This window comes from Danio rerio, chromosome 19 (genome assembly GCF_049306965.1).
Source record: "Danio rerio strain Tuebingen ecotype United States chromosome 19, GRCz12tu, whole genome shotgun sequence".
Lineage (NCBI taxonomy): Eukaryota > Metazoa > Chordata > Actinopteri > Cypriniformes > Danionidae > Danio > Danio rerio.
Window position 1 is genome coordinate 43476708 of NC_133194.1, and position 26381 is coordinate 43503088.

The 26381-nt window shown below is 32.4% G+C and overlaps 3 protein-coding genes across 3 annotated transcripts in view; 2 read left to right on the plus strand and 1 right to left on the minus strand.

The window, feature by feature from the left end:
• Positions 1-821: 821 nt before the first annotated feature.
• Positions 822-7802, minus strand: tfpi2 (tissue factor pathway inhibitor 2). The gene is made up of 5 exons (NM_001040096.2): positions 7663-7802; positions 7369-7539; positions 5879-6058; positions 2336-2503; positions 822-1810 (listed from the first exon to the last, which is right to left on the minus strand). Exons 1-5 carry the CDS (start codon positions 7742-7744, stop codon positions 1710-1712), a joined length of 702 nt encoding a protein of 233 aa, NP_001035185.1. The 5' UTR covers positions 7745-7802; the 3' UTR covers positions 822-1709.
• A 1705-nt stretch (positions 7803-9507) lies between these two features.
• gngt1 (guanine nucleotide binding protein (G protein), gamma transducing activity polypeptide 1) lies at positions 9508-12240 on the plus strand. Its single transcript, NM_199967.1, has 3 exons — positions 9508-9531; positions 9625-9723; positions 11684-12240. The coding sequence occupies exons 2-3, from the start codon at positions 9628-9630 to the stop codon at positions 11807-11809; spliced, it is 222 nt and encodes a 73-aa protein (NP_956261.1). The 5' UTR covers positions 9508-9531; positions 9625-9627; the 3' UTR covers positions 11810-12240.
• A 2429-nt stretch (positions 12241-14669) lies between these two features.
• zgc:85777 overlaps positions 14670-26381 on the plus strand; it is a 36710-nt gene continuing 24998 nt past the window's right edge. Inside the window, exons 1-2 of the mRNA NM_212935.1 lie at positions 14670-14886; positions 24745-24865. Of these exons, the coding sequence (NP_998100.1) occupies positions 14692-14886; positions 24745-24865 (316 nt within the window). The 5' untranslated portion in view covers positions 14670-14691. The remainder of the gene's footprint in view (positions 14887-24744; positions 24866-26381) is intronic.

The window sequence follows — 26381 nt, forward strand, 5'->3', positions numbered from 1 at the left end:
TATCCAGGGTTTACCCAATTATCAGCAAAATTGTATAACTAAAATCTAATAAACTTTAGCATTGTCACTTATTATTTGTCAATTCATATCATTGTCAATTCATATCATTTAAGTCAGATTAAATTTGTCGTTTTTAATTTAAAATCAATATATCTGTTGTGTTGAATGACAGTGAGATATTATTGAAACGTTCTCCTCATTACTAGCACTTAAAATAATTTTGTTGAATTTAATCTGATGTATTTGAAGAGCTAATTATGTTTATTTTTCTATTTCCATTTATATTTACTACGCAAAAGTCATTAAAAAACAACTGACACAGATGAAAGGCTCATAGTGTTTATTCTGATATCAACTGTGATACTGTGTCATTATGAAGGAATGAAATGCAAATGAAAATGTGTATAAATGTATATATTATATATACATTAATATGATAAAAATACAAATGTAAAAAATCCAAACAATTGTCACAATAATAAAGAACGCTTTAAGAGTTTCAGTTACACATTATACTTTGCCTTTTAAACAGTTCTTACACTTTACAAAATACTGCATTAAAAAATAAAGTTAATAAAATCTTATTTTATTTAAAATAAAAAAGGCATGAAAAATATATGACATTAATATTAAACATCCTTCATTAAATCTTAATTAAAAACAATATATAACTGTTATATTTATATATATATATATATATATATATATATATATATATATATATATATATATATATATATATATATATATATATATATATATATATATATATACATACAGTTAAAGTCAGAATTATTAGCCCCCCTTTGAATTTTTTCTCCTTTTTTTAAATATTTCCCAAATAATGTTTAACAGAGCAAGGAAATTTTTTCACAGTATGTCTGATAATATTTTTTCTTCTGGAGAAAGTCTTATTTGTTTTATTTTGGCTAGAATAAAAGCGGTTTTTAATTTTTAAAAAACATTTTAAGGTCATAATTATTAGCCTCTATATAGCAATATATAGCTATATACAGAACAAACCATCATTATACAATAACTTGCCAAATTACCCTAACATGCCTAATTAACCTAGGTAAGCCTTTAAATGTCACTTTAAGCTGTATAGAAGTGCCTTGAAAAATATCTAGTCAAATATTATGTACTGTCATCATGGCAAACATGAAATGAATAGGTTATTAGAGATGAGTTATTAAAACTATTATGTTTAGAAATGTGTTGAAAAAATCTTATTTCTGTTAAACAGAAATTGGGGAGAAAAATAAACAGGGGGGCTAAATTATTCTGACTTCATCTGTTTATATAAAATCATATATAGTGAATGTACACAGTGAACTGCCATCTTTAATAGTATAAGATCAGTTCAATCTTCTGTTAACGAGGCGTTTACATAACATTGTTTTCAACTAAAAATGGAAAACACTTTATGCATCTTGGCTGTTGATGAACACTGACGTTTTTCATGCAAATGTGTTTCAAAGTGCAAGTTTTTGTAAACGATACCATAAAGTTCTTTGTGAACTCGATTATGTCGCCACCTACTGGCCAACTTTTTAGCTGCGTTCGCTGATCTGTGTAAAGGGATCATTTTGCCAACATTGTCATTGGTATCCATAACTTGTTAAAATACCAAAAGCAAAAACTACTACATTACTACATTGTTGTCATGTAAATGTTCCCTAAAACAGTGAAAATGACTTCATAAACGATTATTTGTTCGTCTTCTCCCTCGATGGCTGAGGTTTCACTCGTCTCAGGTACTGCTTAGAAACTCTCACCGATTTTTTAGTGGGACTCCAACGTTTGCTCCCTGAGAAGAACAAACCGTGAAATTAAGATAAAACTTTTTTAGATGTTAGTAAGAATATTGTTAGTATTGAGGATATGTATAAGCGAATTTGCTCCAAAACACAGACAAAATTCACACTTGGAAGACATAAAACAGGTATAAACATCCAAAGCTTGGAGTTTGTCAGTTCGGCCTAAATGGGTCAACTATTTTGTTTTCACATCAGTTTCTCATCAAATCTTGACCAATCAAATGCTCTGTAGTATCTGACATGCCACACCTCCTTCAAGATGCTTCTCATTTGCTTTTCATTTGATCTCAACCACTCTCACTTAATAACCAAATGCTATTGGCTGTATTTTAAAAAGGAGGAGGAGCCACTTTATGCCCCACCCTCTCTTTGTGTTTCAGTTGAGATTATGTCAAACCTTGTATAAATAATGCACATTTAAAAGCACTTCTTGGGACTTTTAAACCCAGAACATAATGCTGATAACTTCACATGCTATTAAAAAAATCCAAAGTGAACAAAAGTAGCATTTTTACCACAAACGTCGACGCAGCTTTGCTTGGAGATGAAGTTATTGTTGCTTCCTCCGCATCCGGTGTACATGAACTCCTCGCATGTCTTTGTGGCAGAGTTGTAATAATACCTTGGTATGGATGCTGAGCATCTTCCTTTATCCAAATTATCCAGGCAAATCACAGGGATCGCTGAAATATAAAAGAAAAAAATCACTTTTAATCTTAAAGAAATGTTCTATGCAAAAAAGGGACCATTAAAGGAATAGTTCACCCAAAAATTTAATTCAGCTATCATTTACGTGTTCAAAACATACACTCACCGGCCACTTTATTAGGTACACTTGTCCCACTGCTCCTTAACGCAAACTTCTAATTAGCCAATCACATGGCAGTGACTCAATGCATTTAGGCATGTAGACATGGTGAAGATGATCTGCTGTAGTTCAAACCGAGCATCAGAATGAGGAAGAAAGGTGATTTAAGTGGCTTTGAACATGGCATGGTTGTTGATGCCAGACGGGCTCGTCTGAGTATTTCAGAATCTGCTGATTTACTGGGATTTCACGCACAACCATCTCTAGGGTTTACAGAGAAATATCTGGAATTACTGGTTCGAGCTGATAGAAAGGTAGCAGTAACTCAAATAACCACTCGTTACAACCAAGGTCTGCAGAAGAGCATCTCTAAACGCACAACACGTCCAACCTTGAGGCAGATGGGCTACAGCAGCAGAAGACCACACCGGGTGCCACGCCTGTCAGCTAAGAACAGGAAACTGAGGCGACAATTCACACAGGCTCACAAAAATTGAACAATGGAAGATTGGAAAAACGTCGCCTGGTCTGATGAGTCTCCATTTCTGCTGCGACATTCAGATGGTAGGGTCAGATTTTGGCGTCAACAAAATGAAAGCATGGACCCATCCTGCTTGTATCAATGGTTCAGGCTGGTGGTGGTGTAATGGTGTGGAGGATATTTTCTTGGCACACTTTGGGCCCATTAATACCAATTGAGCATTGTGTCAACACCACAGCCTACCTGAGAATTGTTGCTGACCATGTTCATCCCTTTACGACCACAGTGTACCCATCTTCTGATGGCTACTTGACAATGAACATGACAATGAGTTCACTGTACTCAAATGGCCTCCACAGTAACCAGATCTCAATCCAATAGAGCACCTTTATGATGTGGTGATTTGCATCATGGATGTGCAGCTGTCAAATCTGCAGCAACTGCGTGATGCTATCATGTCAATATGGACCAAAATCTCTGAGGAATATTTCCCGTACCTTACTCAATCTATACCATGAGGCAACCAGGTTGGACCCACTTTACTAGTAAGATGTACCCAATAAAGTGGCCGGTGAGTGTATTTGAGTTGCTTGCTTCTGTTAAACACAATGAACATTTATTTTATTTTTTATTTTTTAATTACGATCAAAGTCAGTAAGTGCCAGCTACCAGCATTTTTAAAAATGAGTTCTGATGGCTGGCACCCATTGACTTCCATAGTATTTTTGTCCTACTATGCTTTCTTCAGCCTTGTTCAAAATATCTTCTTTTGTGTTCAACTAAAGAAAGAATCCCAAAAAGGTTTAAAACCATGTGAAGGAGAATAAATGATGAGGCAATTTCATTTTTGGAAATCAACTATTCCTTTAAGTCAACAAACTGGAAAACATTTCAGCATGACGGCCATTAAACAAGCTTATTGAAAAACAGATGAAAATAAAAATATGAAGACCATTCAAATGAAGACCATTAAGGTCACAACAAGCACGCAGGTGCCGTAATGTGCTGCTCTATGTTCCGCTCATCCATTTTATTAATGCCATTGACATTTTCTCACCAAATCATTATCTGCATTCTGAACTTTATTGCTGCTGTTTCACCTTGACTTTAAGTAAACACATTTTATCGCCTCTTCAGTCTGTACAAGCTTACCAAAATTAAAGAGATAGTTCACCTAAAACTGAAAAGTCAGTCATCATTTAAGCTCTTCATTTGTTTTAAACTTCTTTGAGTTCCTCTCTTTGGTAACACTGTATTTTGATGGTCTATTTGAGTATCAGTCTGTTTAATATCTGTTGATACTGCTCCTTCAACAGACATTTAACTGACTATAACTTTGCAACTACATGTCAACTTACACTAACCCCAACCCTAACATTAACCCCAACAGTCTACTTTTGATCTAATGAGAATTAGTTGGCATGTAGATGCAATGTAACTTGAATTCACCAAACGCACCATCAAAATGAAGTGTTGCCCTCCCTATTGTTGAGCACAAAAGTAGATATTTTGAAGAATGTTGGCAAATTTTAACAATAGTTCTAAAATTGCAGAGTTATTTATTTAAACCAATGGTTTAATAAAAAATATTTGGTGCTTTGTTGAGTTATTTTTAACCTTCATTAGGTTATTTATTAATAACTCAACCAGTTGGGTTCAAATTTTGAATATCAACGGTCAAATGATTTAACTGACACATAACAGCTGTATTAATATGCATAGCAATCTTGTTTTTAAGCTCTAATTCAATAATATTGTTGTTATTTTTTTATCAAATTACCTCTCTGTGTCATGATTTTTAAAACCGTTTCTCCAGCACTCTTAATTATTGATAATACAAACGGATATTAAACGGATAAAATGATTTCTCTACGTCCCATGTTCATCTCTACAGTTTTTTTTTTTTTGGAGGAAATAACATTTATTCATGTTTATTAATTCATTTATTTTCTTTTTGTCTTAGTCCCTTTATTAATTGGGGGTCGCCATAGCGAAATGAACCGCCAACTTATCCAGCATACCTTTTTACACAGAGGATGCCCTTCCAGCTGCAACCCATCACTGGGAAACACCCATACACTCTCATTCACACACATAAACACTACAGACAATTTAGCTAACCCAATTCACCTATACTGGATGTTTTTGGACTTGTGGGGGAAACAGGAGCACCCGGAGGAAACACACGCAAACATGCTAGGTAGGTAGGTAGTGCTGTCGCCTCACAGCAAGAAGGTCACTGGTTCAAGCATCGGCTGGATCTGTTGGCATTTCTGTGCGGAGTTTGCATGTTCTCCCTGTGGGTTTCTTCTGGGTTCTCCGGTTTCCCCCCACAGTCCAAAGACATGTGCTATTGGTGAATTGGGTAAAAAGCTAAAGTGAATAAGAGTGTATAAGTGTTTCTCATTAATGGGTTGTGGTTGGATAAGTTGGCGGTTCATTACGCTGTGGCAACTCCAGATTAATAAAGAGACTGAATAAATGAATGAATGAAAGAATGTTGGGTCAAATGTGCAAAAAAAGTGTCATTTAAATCTAAGAAGTGTTTAAAAGTGTCATTTAAATCTAATTTAAAAAGTTAGCTTGGATTTTTCCATCTTTTGACCCAACATTGGGTTACAACAACCCAGCATTTTTTAGAGCGTGGCATTCTTCAAAACATCTTCTTTTGTTTTCAAACTCATAAAGGTTTGGAACCACTTGAGGAAAAGCAAATAGTGAGTAAATTTAAATGGGTCAACTATGTCTTTAAATGAGAAACACACTTACTTTTCGGAGGTTTGCAATATTCTATGCATTCCTCTGGGTTTCGAAAATTGTTCTCATTCCCTTGGCAGCCACCATAAGTGAATGGTTCACACTGCATGGAGGTCATATTGAAGAAATAACGGCTGAAGAGGCCACGGCAGGGCCCCTCTTTCTTTTGAAAACGACAGATCTGGGGGATTTCTGGAACAAAACACAAGTCAGAGTGAGCATTTCAGAAGATTACTCACGAGCTCAAGAGTAAACAGAATGACTATGACCATTTTTTTTTTACCGTGAACTTAAGAAATAAGGTTTAATGGTGATATGAGATCTACATTATTTTCTATTTCGTTAAAAACCTATAAATCTTTCTAAAAGTAATTCAAGCCAATAAAAAGGTTATTTTAGGAACTGATAACTAAAAGGTTCTTTGGAGAACCAACAATTTGTTTTGATAAACCAAATGTGACTATGGACCAAAAAACAGTCATAACGGTGCATTTTAATTTACAGTATTTATTTAAAAATCTGTAATCTCAGAGTAAAAAAAATACATAAATATTGAGAATATCACCTTAAAAGTTCAAATTATGTTCAAATTAAGAAAAAAGAAATATAACTAATATATACATTTTTAAAAATCACGTAAACTCCAAATAAGTTCTTAGCTATGCATAATACCAATCAAAAAAATACTTTGGATTTATTAATTTACTTACTTTATTTATAAAGCACAATACAACAGTATTGTAAAAAAAAATTAATGTAATAAAAAACATAGAACACATAAAACCTTGAATTGAATTGAATTGAATTTAGAGAAAAATCAGGCGCACAACCTTCTTTAATAAAAAAGTTATACACTAAATTTATAATTATTAGAATTAATATGCATAATTTCTAAATAACTAAAAATATATATTTATTATATACCTTAGAATTTAATAAAGCGTTATTTATTATATCTTTTTAAGTAAAGTATTGTACCTTATAATGTCATGAAGTAATTCTCAATATCTGTTTTTCTTGAGCACATACAACTGTCTTGATAAATAATAAATGCTTTTTCTTTTGTTAAAGCATTGATCTGCTAAATAATCATTACTACTTCTCTAAACGGATTACTTCTAACTGGATTTACATTTAACTGCTTAATTTATTTAAGGCAAGCAATCAAGTAAAGTCCAAATGAAGTTCTTAATACTAATCAAAAATTAACTTTTAATATATTTGTTTATTTACATAACACAATACAACAGTATTGTAAAGTAATTAATGAAATAAAAAAACAACATACAACACACAAAACATTGAACATAGAGGGAAAATTTGGCTCACAACTAAGTTGTTATAGGCCTTATATCTAAAATATGGTAGGAAAGTTAAAATTCTAATGATTTTGGTCATAAAATTTTGACTGTATTTTTAACTATTCCCACAAATATAGTCAACATGGTTGTTTACTGCATTTTTGGTGATTTGACAGCATTTGTACTTGAAAATGAACGTACTTGGTATCCTGAAGCATGTTTTCTGACATTCCACGAAAGACCTGAAGTTGTTTTGGTTTCCTCCACAGCCGCTGTAGCTGAACTCTTCACACTGCTGGCTGATTGTATTGTAGTAAAACCGCTGAATGTCGTCATTACACGTCCCTTCTTCAATTTGCAACAGACAAACTTCTGTGAGCGAATAAAAAAAATCGCATTAAAAATATTAAAAGCCAAATTTGCGTATCAGCATTGAACAGAACCGCTCGTTTCGCCCAGTTTCACAACTTTGGAACTGCTCAATGTTATCTTTACCTTTAGGTTGTAACGTCAGTCCGACGGCGCTTTCTAGCACAGAAATGAAAAGCAACAGAGCTCCGAGTAAATCACACGCCATTGTGATGGACTTGGGGTCGTGAGATCGCGTGTAAGTCTGATATGTTAATGTTATGTTGCTCGCCTGATATGACTTGACTTCTCACACAATCATGGGCTTATAAAAGGAGATTCTGCCAGGGGTGGAATTGAAAGGGCGGGCTGAACTTAGTCATTTCCATCACAATTACACCCAGGACTACAGCAAACTACGTCTATTCCCATTCCCAAAGGAGGAAATAAATAATTACGGCATATTTCAGAGATATTTCAATGGCAGATTCATATTAGTCTTTTACATATTATTATTAAAATATACATAGTTTTTATGTAGGCTATTTGTGTATACAATACAATATATAAAAGTACAACAATTTAAGTTACCTCTTTTAATATAGTATTACAATTTTAATTATATAGTATTATTACTATTATTCTTTTAATATGTTGATACATTTCATATATATATATATATATATATATATATATATATATATATATATATATATATATATATATATATATATATATATATATATATATATATATATATATATAAATGTACCAATATAATAAAATAATAATAGTAACTATAATAATACTATATAATTAAAATTATATCATTTATTCATTTTCTTTTCGGCTTAGTCCCTTTTTTAATCTGGGGTTGCCACAGCAGAATAAACTACTAATTTATCCAGCATATGTTTTACGTAGCAGATGCCCTTCCAGCTGTAATCCATCACTGGGAAACACCCATAGACTCCTATTCACACACATAAACTATTATACACACTATATATAAGACATAATATATAACCAACCAAATAAAAGTAGAATTATCATAATCATTATTATTTTATAATAATAACGACAAATTAAACAATATATACCATAAAATACTATAATATGTCTAAACATAATATAATAAAATATAAATATAACTAAATATAATTATTATTGTAATTAAATATCTTCTATAAATGTGACAACGATAATAGTAGCATATAATAAAATTATTATTTTGTGATAAATATATTAATAATATTAAAATAAATAAATGATGATACATAATATTGTAGACTGATTACAATCCAGTACTAAAAATAAATTAATAACAAAGCCAAAAAAATAAAATAAAAACAAATTTAAAAATAAATCATTTTAAGTTTAAAATTGGTTTAAAAATTATTTATGTAGAAATAAACGAATACAATTTAAATTAAAACTTTTTTAAATAAAAGAAACCTTTTTCAAGTTGATGAACTTAATTTTATATACATTATTTAACAATAAAATAAAATACAGAAATTAAATGAGTAAATAATAAATATTTTTATAATATAATATAATATGATATAATATATGTTTTAATGTAGCGCATAATATAACATTTTGTGAAAGAACACATGTCATATCTTGTATGATCATGTATTATCTAATGTGACAGGTTAAGGGTAACATGGATTAGCATGCTCATCACAGTAGCCTGTAATACTTTCTATGTCCCCTTGACCTACATTGCAATCCATCGCTCATTAGCAGAAAACCTTTCATGCCAATTTGATTATCTTTAGGATATAATTGAGTTGTACAAGTATGCATTTCATTTGCCGAATGTATTTTAATCCACAATAATAGTTAACCACAAAGAAAAAAAGAAGACTATAGAAAGGTAAAATAAGAGTACTTGTTTTAATGAGATTAAGAGATTGCAATGTTTATGCAGATTACTTTATAAACCGGATTGAGAGAGATGTGCAGAATCTCTGTCCATTTTCCAGAGTGGAGACCTCATCGTAAGCAGCAGTAAGTTTGCTTATTTCCAGTATATTGAATATCAAATATAATCCATTCATTCAACACAACATGTAAATGATATGATTGTTTGATTTCATGCAGAAAATGCCGATCATAGATGTAGAAAATATGACTGACCTGGATAAGGCGAAGATGGAAGTAACCCAGCTCAAAACTGAGGTGAAGCTAGAAAGGGCGAAGGTAAGCAATTGTGTTATGGGCAGGGTTGGATAACTTACTTCAAAAAAGCAATCCAATACTAATTACATCATTACAATAGTATTTAGATTACTTTTCTAATAACTTTGTGTGAAAAGTTACTCAATAAGTAATTCAATGAATTTATGCATTAATAAAACATTCACATAAATTTTACAATAGAAATTATATCTTAATTTGTTCAATTTGAGTCAAACAGAAACTTTTATTTTTATTTAAAGAGAAAAAAACACTTAAAATGTACATATCTATAAAAACATTTTATATTAAAGACACCATATTTCATACATAGCATTATTTGACACATTTCTTAAGCATATACAACTGTTGGACAAATCTAACCTTCTTTAATTGAAAAAACTATATATTAGATTTATAATTGAAGACTTCAGATGCAAAAACCTCTAAAAGCCATTTGATGTTTTCCTATAAATTTAGTATTTTTCTCAGACTCTTGTGTGTTGGCTCAGTAGTTTTACACTTATAGTGACTTTTCATAGCCTTTCAAGTGAAATAACTGAACTTAAACATAGGAGGTTGAGATAAATTCTTATATTAGGAGAACATTTCAGACCGCAGTTAGAGGTTTTTGCACTCTTCAATTATTAGAGTTAATATGCATAATATCTGAATAATTAAATTAGATGTTTTTATTATATATCTTTATAATTTAATAAATTATTATGTAATATAATATTAATTTAGGTTTTATACCTTATGATGTCATGAATTAATTCTCAATATTTTTTTTTCTTAAGCACACACTGAAAAAGCCTCATTAGAACAGCTTAAATAAATGACTTCAGCTTCTTACATCTAAAAGAATGTAGTTATGTAGAATAAGTTTTTCCAACTTATTTATTACTGAAAAACATAATGAATTAAGTGGAAACTAATTAATTCATCTAGATTTAACAAACTGAAGTCATTTCTGAAGTAGTTTTCACTTTTTACAGTGCATGCAATTGTCTTGATCTCTACTTCTCTGAATAGATTTATACAGAATGGTAGAGAATGGTAGAATTTAAGGCAAGTATATTATATGTAAATGTAATTAAATTACCTTAAAAGTAAAAAGTAATCACTTAAAATATTTTTTTTCAGTGGGAAAGTAATTTAATTACAGTAACTAGTTATTTTGTTAATAAATCGAACAGACAAAACATATATTTATATACTTCATATACACCAAACAAACACTGATCATTCATTAAAAAAAAAAATGCTGGGTTCCACACAATAACTTCATGTTGTCCCAACACAAATCGACAAGTTAATTTCATTGTTTTGTTTAGTTTTTTTTACAAATTTAAGTGGAATGAACATAAACAATTAAGTTGTTCGGAAAAAAACCTTAAGAATTAAGTTGTTTCAACTCATCTTAACTAAGTAGTTTGAGCAAGCAAGTTTTTTTAGTAATGGCAAACAGTACTGTTGGAAATGCTCTATGTTTTGCCACTTCAATGCGATATAAACACTAGCTGTCAAAATTTTGGGTGAGGTTTTATTTTATGTATTTTTTTTTTAAATAAAATTTTTCTGTTAATCAAGGAGGCATTTGTTAATTTTTTAAAATAACTGATTTCTTAGTTTCAAATCTAATTATTAATCCAGTCATTGTTGATTTTATTACAATTACCATGAATAATAATAATTAATATTAGAGTGATTTCTGAAGGATCATGTGACTGAAGACAAGAGTAATGAAGATGAAAATTCATCTTTAAATCACTGGAATAAAGGATTAAATTAAATTCTAAACTACTTTTGAACAGTTATTTTATAGTGCAATAACACTTCACAATTTTACAATTTGCACTGTATTTGTGATGAAATTAATGTAGCCTTGGTGAGCAGGAGAAGCTTATTTTAAACATACTGACCCCAAACCTTTAACCAGCAGTATATATAAATCTACATTTACATTACATCTTTCGATCAGGTGTCCAAATGCTGTGAAGAGATTACAGAGTACATTCAAGGAGGAGCGGATGAAGATCCTCTGGTCAAAGGCATTCCAGAGGAGAAGAACCCGTTCAAGGAGAAAGGTGGATGTGTCATTTGCTAAAGTGGACAGAAAATCCCCCAACATTCGCAGTTTAGTGTTCACTGCTGCCCATGGACACCTGTTAAAAACGTAATACTTGCTGGAATTCGCTGCCCAAAAAAGGACATTCTCAAACACGGATAGACGTTGGTTAACTCTAAATGGCTTTTTTCCCTTCATTGTTAATGAATATTCAGAATTTGGACCTACATATGCTGTGTATTCCCCTTTGAAGTGTTGTAATAAATCAGACTACCGTTGTGCACTGTTTACCAGAGATTTACTTGATGGACTGATTTGGGTTTCTTTTATGGGCATCCAGCCAAAAGGTGACATCTGTGTGACAAAACAGAGTGAAAATAAAATATTCGAGTAATTAAGATGATAAATCAAGGCTTAAATGGTGGAGTAATTTAGCTGTTCAATAAAATCACAGTTTTGTGGTAAAGGGCCATTAAAGTGTGGAGTTTTTGTTACCTCGGTTTTTGTTACCACTGTCTCTATCAAATGTCCAGTCTGCATCCTTCTTATGGTCACTAAAACCCATCTCATCCTCACTTTTATCTGCAGGAAGAGCCAGTTCTGTCCTTTTCTTCTTTAAATTACCATAGAACATGGTGGTGCTCGCTAATACACTGTTCCCTTTATTGATATTTAATCAAAAGTATAGTATTGCCATTAAAACTTAATTTTATCCATAATGCAAATGTCATTAACACATGACTAATCAACATTATATTACTAGGATTCATGTTGTTATTGTTACAACTTAAGTTCACAGCTGACCTTGCTAGCTAGCTAACACATTGCAATATTGCATGTTCCACTGTTGCACAGTGTTGCCATTTGGTAACTTACATTTGATCGATTTATAAAAAAAATAATAATTTTATTTTAAAAAATTGAGTTTTGAATGTCTTCATAACTTACAGGAGGTGATGTTTCAGATTTTTTTGTGGATCTGACATAATTTGATCCTTTGTTTTTATTGACGTTTACATTTGCATTTAGCAACTACTCACAATAAACGCCAATCTGTCAGAAATTGTGTTACCGAAGAACACAGCATATTATGTGACTTAACCAAAGCACATCATTGGCTACTCTAAGGTCTTCACTTTCCAACAAAAAAAAAATAATAATAATAATATGTTGGTCCTAAAAAAACAGTAGCAGGGAAATGAACATGAGTATCATGTTACCATATGGTTACGCCATGCAGTAGAGGGTTAATATCATAAATAAAATACATTTAAAGTTATTAATTACTAAAAATAAATGTACAATTTCATATTGACAATATTCACAATATTTAGACTTTTTAATGCATAAATAAATATAAAAAATAAATATGCACAAATGAGTATAAAGGAAACAACAAATAAGTGAAATAAACTTATCCAATAATTATGAAATAATTCAAAGTTATAATTAAGAATTAAATAAATAAATTACCCAACATTTTATTCACATTTTTGTTAGCTAAACAAAGAAACTCATTGTTCAAAAAAAAAAAAATTTAAATAATGTAGTAATTATAATAATTATGACTTAATTAATACAAAAATATAGTATTAAAATGAACAAATAAATAGAAATTAAATGAATGACAAGGGAATCCATGGAAATGTTGAAAAATATTGATATAAAAATAATTTAAAGATAAAAATTATTTTTAAAAAATCATACAGGGCTGCGTTTCCCAAAAGCATCGTAAGCCTAAGAAGTTCGTAGAAATGATCGTACGACTGATCTTAATATTACGGTCTGTTTCCCAAAAGCATCGTAACTTAAGTAGCACTTGAAAATCTTCGTGGATCTACGAGTGCTCTGGAGTAATCGTAAAGCCTTAAGTGCATCGTAAGGAGACAGAGTTATGAGGGCACCTGCTGGACAACCGGCAAATTGCACCTACAATTTACTTCTCTTCAAAGTCATTATTCATTTTATTTGTACGTATATCTCTATTCATTTATATTTTCTACACATTACACAATTCAATATACAAATAATAATAATTAATAATTAGGCTAAACTTTTCAAAAATAAATGTAAGAGCTTATTTATTTATTTATTTATTTACTTATTTATTTATTTTGATGTGAGATAAGCAATTTTTGATAAAGAAATTGATAAATAATTCTACTTAATTAAGGTTTCATATAAATATCGAAAATGATGCTGATGTCATTTCCGGCAAGGACTGTTAGAATTAGTTTTATGCGAGATTGGAGCAAGACAGTGTTTTTACAGTACGACATTTCCAGTTAATTTATGTTTTTAAACTGGCTCAAAAATATATTTTTTTATGTTATTCGAGTTGAATATACATTCACACAAGTAGAAGAAGAATTATATGGATTGCTATAACATGTGCAACAATAACGAGCCATTCTATAGCGTGACATTTCAGCACTTAACAAACGGATAGCGACTCCTAAGTTGCACTTAAAGCTGGGCTACGTGCAATTGTGTTAAGTGCATTTTTGGGAAACGCACGTGAAACAATAACGAACGTTCGCAAAATGACTCGTAGAAAACGCTCTTAAGTGCTAAGATCAATCGTTATCGGGAAACGCAGCCCTGAATGATTTCGGATTCATCGGAATTATTCAGCTTTGATATAATCAAACAAAATTGTAACTAATAATGTATAAATGCAGTATTATAATAGTGCAATTATCTAACCTTAAAGAAGCTAAATATTTTATAAATAACTATACATTTCACACTCTTTGTCCGTGAAAGTTTTTTTTACATTTTAGGATGGGGTCTTAAAATGGGGGTCATCATTTTTAGGGGACTTGAAAACAGCCTAGTAAACAGCACATTTGACTTTGAGTTCAGCGCGGGGTGTCTAATGCGCATGCGCAAGTCAACACTTTTGTGTACAGTTTGCAAGAATGGCTCTTCGCGCAAAGATCTTGAGGCTCAGTTTGACTGCGAATCGTAATTTACTCAAAACAAGTGTTGTCTGCAACAAGCGGCAGTTGTCAGAAAAAGCCTCCTCCAATCCGAAAGCATCAGTTTCGGCCGAAAATATCGACCATATTCTCTACACAGAGGAACATTTTGCATTAAAGGCGTCTTTGAGAAAGGTAGATATGCCCGCGTGCTGTATGTCAGTCAATTAACGTGTAACTATCCGTCGACGTGAATGTTGTTTGTTTGCTGTGTGAATATAACTTACACGAATGCGCAGGTCGTGTCTTTCAGCGAGTGAATGTGGGTAAGAGGTCATTTACTGTGTCTACACAGCTGCTAGCTTCTGAGGTGGGTTATATGGATGATTTACTTCCGATTTTATTGTCAGTGTCGGACATATTTCAAGTATTTTATGCAGGTGTTTGATATGAAGACTCAAACCATACAAACTGTAAAAATACCGCTTTGTTTTGACGCTTTCAGGAAGTTCAGATTGTCACGTGACGCTTAAACCGGCCTGCTGTCAGCTTTATACTATTTTCACTTTTTTTTTAAATCTGTTTGGACCTGAATAATTGCTATTTTATTAAAAAAAAGTTAATAACTAAATATTTTTAACAAAAACCAGGTTCTAATCAGCCAGTTCGTATTAAGTCTACACTGCAGTTATTTATTTAATTTTAGTTTACTTAGTTAAGATGGCTGCACTAAAGATAATTGTTTTTTTTTTGACTAGTCTATATTGGAGGTATTTTTTGTTGTTGTTTACTCAGGTAGTCTGACTGTACTAAAAATATGATGGCAAAATTAGTAAAGAAAAAGTTTAGATGTTCTTGTTATAAAGTGAATCTATTGTTCCTTAGCATTGCTGAAAAGATGACATCAACCCTAACCCCACAGCAAACAGAAACCGAACCGAACCAAACCGTGGCTCCAAAACCGTGAACCAAACCGAACCGTGCCTTTGGTGTATCGTTACACCCCTAACTAGTAGTGAATGTAAAAATGTAAACATTTTTGTTAGTGTGAGCTGTTATTACTGCATTATGACCATGTTATTACTGCATGTATTCATTTTTTATTAAGTAAAACCTGTTAAAGATTGAAAATTCAAAATACAAAACAATATATTGCTCTATTTTGATGAGAAATCTTATGAATATATCAATCTGAAAATCATCAGAATTTACAATTTGAGATTTAGCAGTGTATGGAGGCATACGAGTAGCAAAAGCCATTTCGAAATATGCAAAATGGCAATGCAATAAGTTAAATGGCAACGTCTTTCTGTATTTCAATTAGCATTTTCTAAGACATATGTGCAATGGTTGGTGCAAAATCAAAATGAAAATTAAAAAATATCATTTGCATTTCTCATTTCCTAACACAGTTTTAATATATAAATTGTATCCACATCATAATGCTTTATAAGTTGTAAAATGAAACTGAGAATTTAATACACAAAATTAATTTGATGTGTGTAATGTAGAAGCAGAAATTGTGGCAAAATTATCCTTTAAATGTTATTTATCCTACATGCATTTACACTCACGTCTAGGAAACGCAGGATTACATTTTCAGCATAACACCAAGGGATGTTTGTAGCAAAATTCAATCGAAATGTAATATGCAAAACAATAATGCAATATGTTAAATAGCAGTGTGTATTTCAGTTAGCATCTTCCAAGACCATATGTGCACATTTTTGCTGCAGAATACCAATGAAAATAAATTTATTTTCAGTTCATACATCGCGACGAATGAAAGCCAATGTTAAATTGAAAATGTATTCTGAGCTGACCACGCCCACATATGACGGCTGAAACTGTGCGTTCACACTGAAGTTAGCGAGAGCATCATAAAAGCGTCAAAGTAGCCAGAAGTCATTCATTTTCAATGAGAGCCATAGCAGTGTAACCCCATTTTAATCAACGTAATTTAATGTTGTTGTTTTTACTTTTACAACTCATGAACACTTAAAAACAACCTAAATTAAAGAAACATACATATTTATTAAAGAAAAAATAAAATTGTCAATATTACAAGAAAATCAGTTTTATTTTAATAATTGTACTTGCGTAAACATTCACATTCAGATTTTTAAAAGTCAATTAAATGATTTGTTAAAGATGCGAAAAAGAATAAATATATTGTGCAAATAGTTTCTTGACATTAATATTACTATATAGATAATTCAGCACAAAGTATTTGACACATTTATACCTAACAGATCAAATGTAAAAATAATAATAATAATTAAATTTGGTAAAAATAAATAAATGGTGTAAATCTCATGAAACGCTTGTAAAAACCATAGACACATTATTATTAATAACACATGTATTATTGTAAAAAGTAATCCATGTATTATTATATTAATAAGTGTTATTAATAATAATGTGTCTATTTTTGGTATAAAAAAGCATACATTGAGCATAAATTACGTATTAGGATCTGTTATGAGACGTTATTTCCAGTCCAGTCTCCTCCTCAAATTTACTAATAGCTAATCTTTTTTGTTAGCCAGTTCAAGGTGTTTCTTAACAAAGTTGACAAAAGTTGTTTCCGTCAAATGTCTTTAGCATCTCTAAGGCATGTGATGAACGCTTCATCATATTAGCTTTAATAAGATTGAATTGAGTGAAAGTCTGCATAATTATACTTCTCTATCTGCTGTCTAGACTAGGAAGGGTTGCAGGGCTTGGGAAGGAAGTTTCTTTCTCCAATTCCCGGCGGCTTGAAGAGAATCGGAATAGGCTGGTGTGAGAAAGGATATAAGTGGAAAACAGAAAAAGCAACGGATAATGAGAACAATGCCGTAGCGTAAAGCTCAGGGACAGAGTTTATTAAAAGAACTCACCAGAGACAGAGAAACATTGAAAACACTTTATAAAAGTCCTTGACTTAGAAGTGTGTAATCTTCTGATACGCTGACAGTCAGTTTAAAAACATTAATACAAAAGTGTAAGAAGTATTTTCTGTTCACCAAGGAGGTTTATTAGACCAGTATTAACAAAAGCAATAATAAACAGTAAAATTGTGGAATAATTTTCATAATAAATTAATACATTTGTATTTAATATAAAATAAGTGTAATAAAACAATAAATAAATTGAAATTTATTTTTATGATTTTTCTTTACGCCAGTCTTTCCTTAGTCACTGAGTATGTTTACATGGACACCAATAATCTGATTTTAATACTATTAGAACAATACTCTGATTTAGAGTTCACCATGTAAACAGCGATTTTTGATTAATTTAATCTGATAAAGGTCATAATCGAACTAAACAGGAATCGGATTAAGACACGTGGAGTATGCAGATTTTAGAAGAATTATTGAAGTGCAGTACACAGACGTAAACAACTTAATCAAACTATTACAGTCAATCGTGTAGAATTTTTGCCGCATTTTGTGACAGGATATTCCATAAACACACAGCTGTTTGACACTATTCTCTACACCTACTGAGTGAGTGAAGGACCACAGACACCTGCATTGCTAAATGTGGAGTTTTTTTTCTCCATACGGCATGTGGTATCATATTCCATTAAAACAACAGTCATCCAGCAGTTCATACTCCCATCCAATATCTGGTTTGTCACATGAAATGTTCCTAAATGAAAGTGAAAGTGCCAAACTGCAGGTAAAAATTGACAAACTAAAAATGAAACACTCTGAATTACAAGAAACATAGAGAAAATGTGAATGGCGTGGAGACGCAACTAAACTATGTGCTATAACATGTAAAACAGGATCATAAAAGAAACAAAAAAAAAGCAACTCATATAAACATCTTAATCATATTATTGTCTTAATTAGATTAAGGCAAATAATCCGATTACTGATCTTCATGTAATCAGTCACTGAGAAATCATTGTAGCTTAATGATTTGATGATCAAACACATTTCTGATTATTATTAATGATAAAACAGTTGTGCTGCTTTACATTTTTTCATATTTTAAAAACAAAACAAATGTCTGTGAATTAGCAGTTTTACGTGTTCATGTTTTTATATTTCCCCATTTATTTATGCTTTTGAATTGCATAACGGGACCTTGATCTTTCTCTCAATAACTTTTAACCTTGAAAAGTTTGTAAAAGTAAGTTTTATTAATGTTTTAAATAGTTTAAAGCGATGTATTGTCTGGTTTGGTGTTGTATATGACGCTTTTAAAACCTTGTATTAAACTGCCAGTACATTTTCAGTTGTTTTACTGACATATTTCTCTATATATTATTTTTTTTACATTACATTGTTTGAAACCACTAAAATGTCAATGAAAGTCACTTTGTTAAAGAGTAGAGCTGAATTTTCACAACTTGTAAATCACAAAAAAAGAAAACTGTTAATTAACAGATTTATTTACAGTTTATAGTAAACTTAATAATATATGTGACATTTTAAAATAAATATTACTTAACAGTTATCAAATCATCTTTATTTCGATAGCGCTTTTACGATGTAGATTGCGTCACAGCAGCTTAACATAGAAGTTGTAGTAAATTGAAACTGTGTCAGTCCAGTTTTCAGAGTTAAAGTTCAGTTTAGTTCAGTTCAGTGTGGTTTTATTTTCACTGCTGAAAGTCCAAACACTGAGCAGAGGAGCAAATCCATCAATGCACAGCTCCACAATCCCAAAACCAAGCAACCCAGTGGCAACAGTATGTTAATGGTATTATCAACAACATTAAATATAATTATTACTATTTAAACAAATTAAATAGGCACAAACTGACATTAAAAACCATTTAATGTCACAAAATCATTTATTTCAAATAAATGTTGTTGTTTTCATTAACAGTCCTGAAAGGTAAATTGTACAAAAAGATATGCTACTGTAATAACAACCATGATTAATGAATGGGAATCAATAATAATTGAACACAATTGAGGAAGGGGGCCCAAACTTTTTCTGATGAAGGGCCAAATCCAAACTTGATTAAGAACTTTAAATATACCAAACTGCTTTACATTAAAGTTTCCCTGAGTAATCTCCAAATGTATTTCCTAATATTTAAAAATAAATAGAGAACATTACTTTAAACCAGGGGTCACCAATCCTGGTCCTGGAGGGCCGGTGTCCCTGCAGGATTTAGCTCCAACTTACCTCAAAACACCTGCCTGGATGTTTCAAGTATACCTAGTAAGATCTTGATTAGCTTGTTCAGGTGTGTTTGATTAGGGTTGGAGCTAAAATCTGCAGGACACCGGCCCTCCTGGAACAAGTTTGGTGACCACTGCTTTAAACAGTACTGACTAATGCAGTTTAATTTAATTTAATCATGAATTTACAGTAAAAACATCAACATTTTCATTTATAACACAAGGGAGTTTAATGTGGATAACACTAGTCAAACTGAACCTGCCTTGATTTGCTCGAGTGACAGTATTTTAAATCTGATTATCATTCATTCATTCATTTTTTTGTCGGCTTAGTCACTTTATTAATCTGGGGTCGCCACAGCGGAATGAACTGCCAACTTATCCAGCAAGTTTTTACGCAGCGGATGCCCTTCCCATCTCTGGGAAACATCCACACACATTCATACACTACGGACAATTTAGTCTACCCAATTCACGTCATGTCTTAGGACTGTGGGGGAAACCGGAGCACCCGGAGGAAACCCACGCGAAGGCAGGGAGAACATGCAAACTCCACACAGAAACGCCAACTGAGCCGAGGTTCGAACCAGCGACCTTCTAGCTGTGAGGCGACAGCACTACCTACTGCGCCACTGTCTCGCCCTTAAATCTGATTAGTTAACAAAATTTTATGAAACATTTAATTTCATTTAGCTTTTTTTAGTGGCTCAGCAATAAAAAAAACAAACAATAGGTCATGTTTAAATCTGGTGTCTGTCAGACGGCAGGTCATCATTCTCCATCTCTTCTCAGATGGGATGGTGGACCAAATCAAAGGTTACTATAGGCCCCAGTCTGCAATAGAGCATCAGAATAGAGTAAAGATGCTGAAATCCAGCTTTAAATTATTAAGAGTAAGTAATATTTTTACATGTATTAACATGATAAATTTAACTAACTTTTTCTAATGACTTTTCACAACATCACTATTTTAATTGTAATTTTGAGCTATGGTGGGGTAGAGCTGAAAAGAGGAAAACGCAGGCGCGAGTTCAGTTTGCACCTTTGTATTTAACATTTACTCAGTGTTGAGGCCTCCTGAAGGTCAGTGCATGACTCGAGGTGAAGAAATTCTTCACATTATTATTCTTAAGTAACACTAACATGATGTCCAGATAAGATTGGATTAACCATAGTATGATTAAAACATCTAAAATGTTCACAATGAAATTGGGGTTAGCACTTCCCGGAAACATCACCCTGCCGTATTATTCACATTAATTCAATAGTCATGTCTTCTGGGTGCATGAAGTGTTGACAAACCCTATTGCTCTGATTTCTGAGCTTCGAGAATTGAGGAATGTTTCCAGCCTTGATTTAGAATTAAAAACCTTGTACTGCAGGTTCGGATAGGGCGGAGCACCCTTCCTTTCTGCGCGTATTATCCAGTCACAGTCTTCTGGGGGTTTTGAGTAAAGCTATCCACACTGACTCTTCCGGTAAATGTTCTCTGCCAGTTTTTAAGGTTTTTCTTCATGCTGAGATTGTTATAGCTCACACTATTGACCTCTTGCTTCCTTTCGTTTTTTTTAAGCGATGTTTGTTTTGCGCACAGATTTTAAGTCGGGACGTTTTGTTTGGCTAGAGAAGCTGCACGTCTGCGTGTTTTCAAGGGAAATGTGCTGCTCATCCCTCTGCAGTATTTTTCTAACTTTTCACAGCTCATACTAAAACCGTTTGGCTCAATCTGAATCCATTAAACGTACAAGCATGACAGAGAGCAGTCGTTTCCACAGATGGAGAACTTTATCGCCTTAATTGAATTAAAATGATTGGCTCATCACGCTTGAATCAACTTAGTTTTATTGTCCACATAATGCATTATTGGGGGGAGATGAGCATTTAGCTCTTTTTGTTTCTGCTTCATTTGTGTAAGTAGATTTTAATGAATTGCTTTGCTTTACTTTGACTCCCTCGTTAAAGCAACACAGTGTTCGTGTGATCAGACACTGAATGGCACAGGCAATGAGTATTACAAGGTCTGATGACTTTTAATTGGCTGGCTTCTGTTACATCTATTTTTAATTTTAAAGTTCAACCAAACATATAAACCTTTATGTTGTGTGTAGCCTGGATGACCAGGAATGCACACTGTTAATTTTCTGTAGAGTCTGCACTAAATTACTGGCAGCAGTTTGCCAGTAACTTACTGTAAATCAATTACAGTAAAAATACCGTATTTACATTTAGAACATCATTTATCTTGCTGTATACACTCTCTGGCCTCTTTATTAGGTACACCTTATTAGTTTTGCTTTCAGAACTGCCTTAATCCTTCATGGCATAGATTTAACAAGGTACTGGAAATATTCCTCGTAGATTCGGGTTCGTATTGGCAAGAAAGCATCAGTTGCTGCAGATTTGTTGGCTGCACATCCATGATGCGAATCTCCTGTTCCACCTCATCCCAAAGGTGCTCTATTGGATTTAGCACTGGTTACTGTGAAGGCCATTTGAGTACAGTGAAATGTTCAGGAAACCAGTCTGGGGTATTTGTGCTTTATGACAGGTGCGTTATCCTGCTGGAAGTAGCCATCAGAAGATGGGTACACTGTGGTCATAAAGGGATGGACATGGTCAGCAACAATACTCAGTGCTGATAAGCAAAGATAAGGATTTTTCTTTTGTTTGTTTATGACTTAACTTATTAATGAATTATACGCTACAATTTAAATATTTGGGTTTGGTAAGGTTTTTGAAAGTTTCATGTACACCAAGGTTGTATTTTTATTTGGGTTTCCTCCTGGTGCTTCAGTTTCCCCACAGTCCAAAGACATGCGCTATAGGTGAATTAGAACTAAATTGGCTGTAGTGAATGAGTGAATGCAAGATTGTATGGGTGTTTCCCAGTGTTGGGTTCTGCCTGGAAGGCCATCCGCTGCGTAAAACGTGCTGGATTAGTTGGCGTTTCATTCCGTTGTGGCGACCCCTGATTAATAAAGGGACTAAGCCAAAAAGAAAATGAATGAAGGAATGAGTTTGAACGTGAGAGTGTTTGTGTTTTTTTCCCAGTACTGGGTCGCAGCTGAGGGCATCCTCTACGTAAAACTTATGCTGGATAAGTTGGCGGTTCATTCTGCTTTTGCGACCCACTGATAAATAAGGGACTAAGCCGGAGGAAAATGAATGAATGAATAAAATCATAATCTGATTTATCATGCCGTCTCTCTTATTAGCTTGTTCAGTTTCTGGTTAAAAACGTTGACTCACTCAGCTTTGTCTTCCCAACTAAGCTTGAAAATGATAATGGATGTTTAGTTTATGCAGTCAGGAGTATATTTCAGGCTGTGTCTGTCGGGTTCAGATGTCGGCTGGATTGCAGATGCTCATTATATTTCACAATGATGGGTTATTGCAGCATACAGGCGTCTTGAAGTGACTCAGAAGGAAGTCTAGTGGCTCGGTCCCACTTTCAAGGAAGCATCCTATTATGATGGTGTTGTACTCTTTACGGCACTTAAAGTCTTTTAATAATTTTGGGCTTTTTGCCACTTTTATGTATATATATATATATAGAGGGCGGGAAGTGATGAGTAAATGACTTTACTGAAAAAAATGATTCATTGAATTTACTAAATAAATCAAGGTACGTGGTTTTATACAATTTATATAGGCTGAGTTTAAACAAAGAAAATGTAGTAATGTTCAACTTAATTTGTTTCTTTACATTCAATCCATATAAATTGTTTGCAACCACTTACCTTAAAAATCGGTTAAATCAAAGGAACCATTTTTTCAGGGTCTAGTATGGGTCATGTATGCAAACCGCATTCAAATCACACAGCTAATTGCTTGGATACATGTCTTTCAGAAATGTTATGTGATTTCTTTGACTTCTACAGTTAGCTTTGTGAGACATGGTCAAATATATATATATGAATTTTGCTTTCTTTTAAAAAAATTTCCCATATGATGTTTAACAGAACAAGGAAATCTTCACAGTATGTCTGATAATATTTTTTTCTTCTGGAGAAAGTCTTATTTGTTTTATTTTAGCTAGAATAAAAGCAGTTTTAATTTTTTTTAAACCATTTTAAGGACAAAATTATTAGCGCCTTTAGGCAATTTTTTTTTTCAAAAGTCCATAGAACAAACCATCTTTATACAACAACTTGCCTAATTACCCTAACCTGCCTAGTTAACCTAATTAACCTAGTTAAGCCTTTAAATGTCACTTTAAGCTGTATAGAAGTATCTTGATAAATATCTAGTAAAATATTGTTTACTGTCATCATGGCAAAGATAAAATAAATCATTTATTAGAAATGAGTTATTAAAACTTTAATGTTTAGAAACGTGTTGAAAGAATTTCCTCTCCGTTAAATAGAAATTGGGGAAAAAATAAACAAGGGGGCTAATAATTCTGACTTCAACTGTATGTGTGTGTGTTTGTGTGTGTGTGTGTGTGTGTGTGTGTGTGTATATATATATATATATATATATATTTTTTTTTTTTATCCTGTACTGCAATTTATTCTTTTAAAAAAAATTTTTTTAATTTATGTATTTATTTATCATTTAATGATAAATTTATCAATATCATTTATTTTAAAAAATGCAAATAAATTAGTGTGATCACATTCTTTAATACATTTTAAAACACAGGCCTGAATAAGTATGTTGTTTTATTTTTAAATAAATGCAGTAACACTTTAGAATAGTGGTTAAGGTATTTACCAATATTAAGTATGAATAATCTTATAAAGCATTAAATAATCATAGTCCAACATTAACTAAAGCGTACAGTAATTAAAATTCAAAGTTGTGCTTGTTAGAATTAGTTAATAAAAAATGATTTAATGATATTCCACCAAGATTTATTGTCATTTTATTTTCACAGAGGCTGTAAGGGTGTTCTGACTACGTTTTGAATGTTTTACAGATTATCGATCAAGAGATCAACCCCCATGTAGACAAATGGGAGGAAGAAGGACTGTTTCCTGCTCATAAGATCTTCAAAATTCTGGGCAGTGCAGGATTCCTGGGAGTCAACAAACCTGTGGGTAAGTGGATGTTCGCTACTTTAGATTTACCTTAATAAATGACTTCAAATAGGCTACATGTTAGAAACGTAAAATATTTAAATGCATATTTAAATATGCAAATTCCTCTGAATGACATAATAAATGCAACAAAAATGATGCATGTCACTGATATCAATTCAAGTCAGCAAATGAAGTGATTAAATAGACACCAATATAGTTTAATTTGATTATGAAGTATATTTAAAACCATATACTGTTGATCCGACTACGTGAGGCTTAAGTTTGATTTCTTTTCATGACATTATAGAACAGAACAGCTTCATAAGCATTGTAAAAAGCATTATAAGCATTTGTTTTACATGTCAAAAAATGGAAGAGAGGTTTTTGGTTTGTGTGCGTACTTTAGATTTTCACAGCAAAATTGTCTCCGATTCTTCAAATAAAAATCTTGGTTCCAAACCTGTATGAGTTTCTTTCTTATGTTAAACACAAAAGTAGATACCTGAAGATAATAAAAACTTCCATAGTAGGAAAAACAAATACTATGGAAGTCAGTGGTTAGAGGTTTCCAACATTCTTCAAAATATCTTCTTTTATGTTTTATGTATATCTTCTTAAGAAAGAAACTATCAAAAGTTTGAGACAAGTCAATGGTGCTTAAATGATGATGAAATTGGGTGAATTGTCCTTTAAAGGAGTATTTCAATTTCAGACTGAGGTCACCGTTGACTTCCAGAATATTTTCCCCTTCTATTGAAGTCAATGGTGCCCATCAACATTTTTCAAAATGTCTTTGTGTTCAACAGAAAAACTCATACAGGTTGTAGATCAAGGGCAGGTTGAACATGATGTGTTCTAATCCTTTATTCATTTATTCAATCAATTTTTTTTGGCTTAGTCTTTAATTTATCAAAGGTTAACACAGCGGAATGAACCACCAACTAGTCCGGCAAATATGTTTTACTGAGTGGATGCCCTTTCAGCCGCAACCCAGTGCTAGGAAACACCCATACACACCCATTCACATACACACACACTTGTATACTATGGCCGATTTTGTTCACCTAATTCCCCTATAGTGATTGGGGAAACCAGAGAACCCGGAGGAAACCCACGCGAACATGGGGAGAACATGCAAACTCCACACAGAAATCCCAGCTGGCGCAGCTTGGACTCAAACCAGCGACCTTTTTGCTGTTAAGTGACAGTGCTAACCAGTGCTAACTGTGCCATCCAACTACTCCTTTAGTACATGAAAATTCTTACATTTGGGCCCTCTAAAACGTCATCTCTCTTAAAACTGCGATCCTTCTGAAAGTTGCTGTATGCAGAGCTGCAGGTGCTATATAGGCAGTTTGAGCTGTCATATTTTTCCGATTTTAAATATTTTTCCAGAACAAGCAGTTTATGAACCTTAAAATATGTTTTCATCTATCACAAGATCAAGAATAAGTTGATTCATCATAATGAATCCACCGTGAATACGACTAGCTGCATAAGACTTTTGTTAAAGAAAAAGTGCTGTTTCAGAGGA

Excerpts from the sequence above, each read along its gene's own strand:
- tfpi2 (NM_001040096.2), bottom strand. The coding sequence starts at position 7,744 with ATGGCGTGTGATTTACTCGGAGCTCTGTTGCTTTTCATTTCTGTGCTA. Across the intron at positions 6,059-7,368 it reads AACATGCTTCAGGATACCAA|AAATCCCCCAGATCTGTCGT; the intron begins GTACGTTCATTT and ends GTTTTGTTCCAG. Across the intron at positions 2,504-5,878 it reads ATATTGCAAACCTCCGAAAA|CGATCCCTGTGATTTGCCTG; the intron begins GTAAGTGTGTTT and ends TTTATATTTCAG.
- gngt1 (NM_199967.1), top strand. The coding sequence starts at position 9,628 with ATGCCGATCATAGATGTAGAAAATATGACTGACCTGGATAAGGCGAAG. Across the intron at positions 9,724-11,683 it reads TGAAGCTAGAAAGGGCGAAG|GTGTCCAAATGCTGTGAAGA; the intron begins GTAAGCAATTGT and ends TCTTTCGATCAG.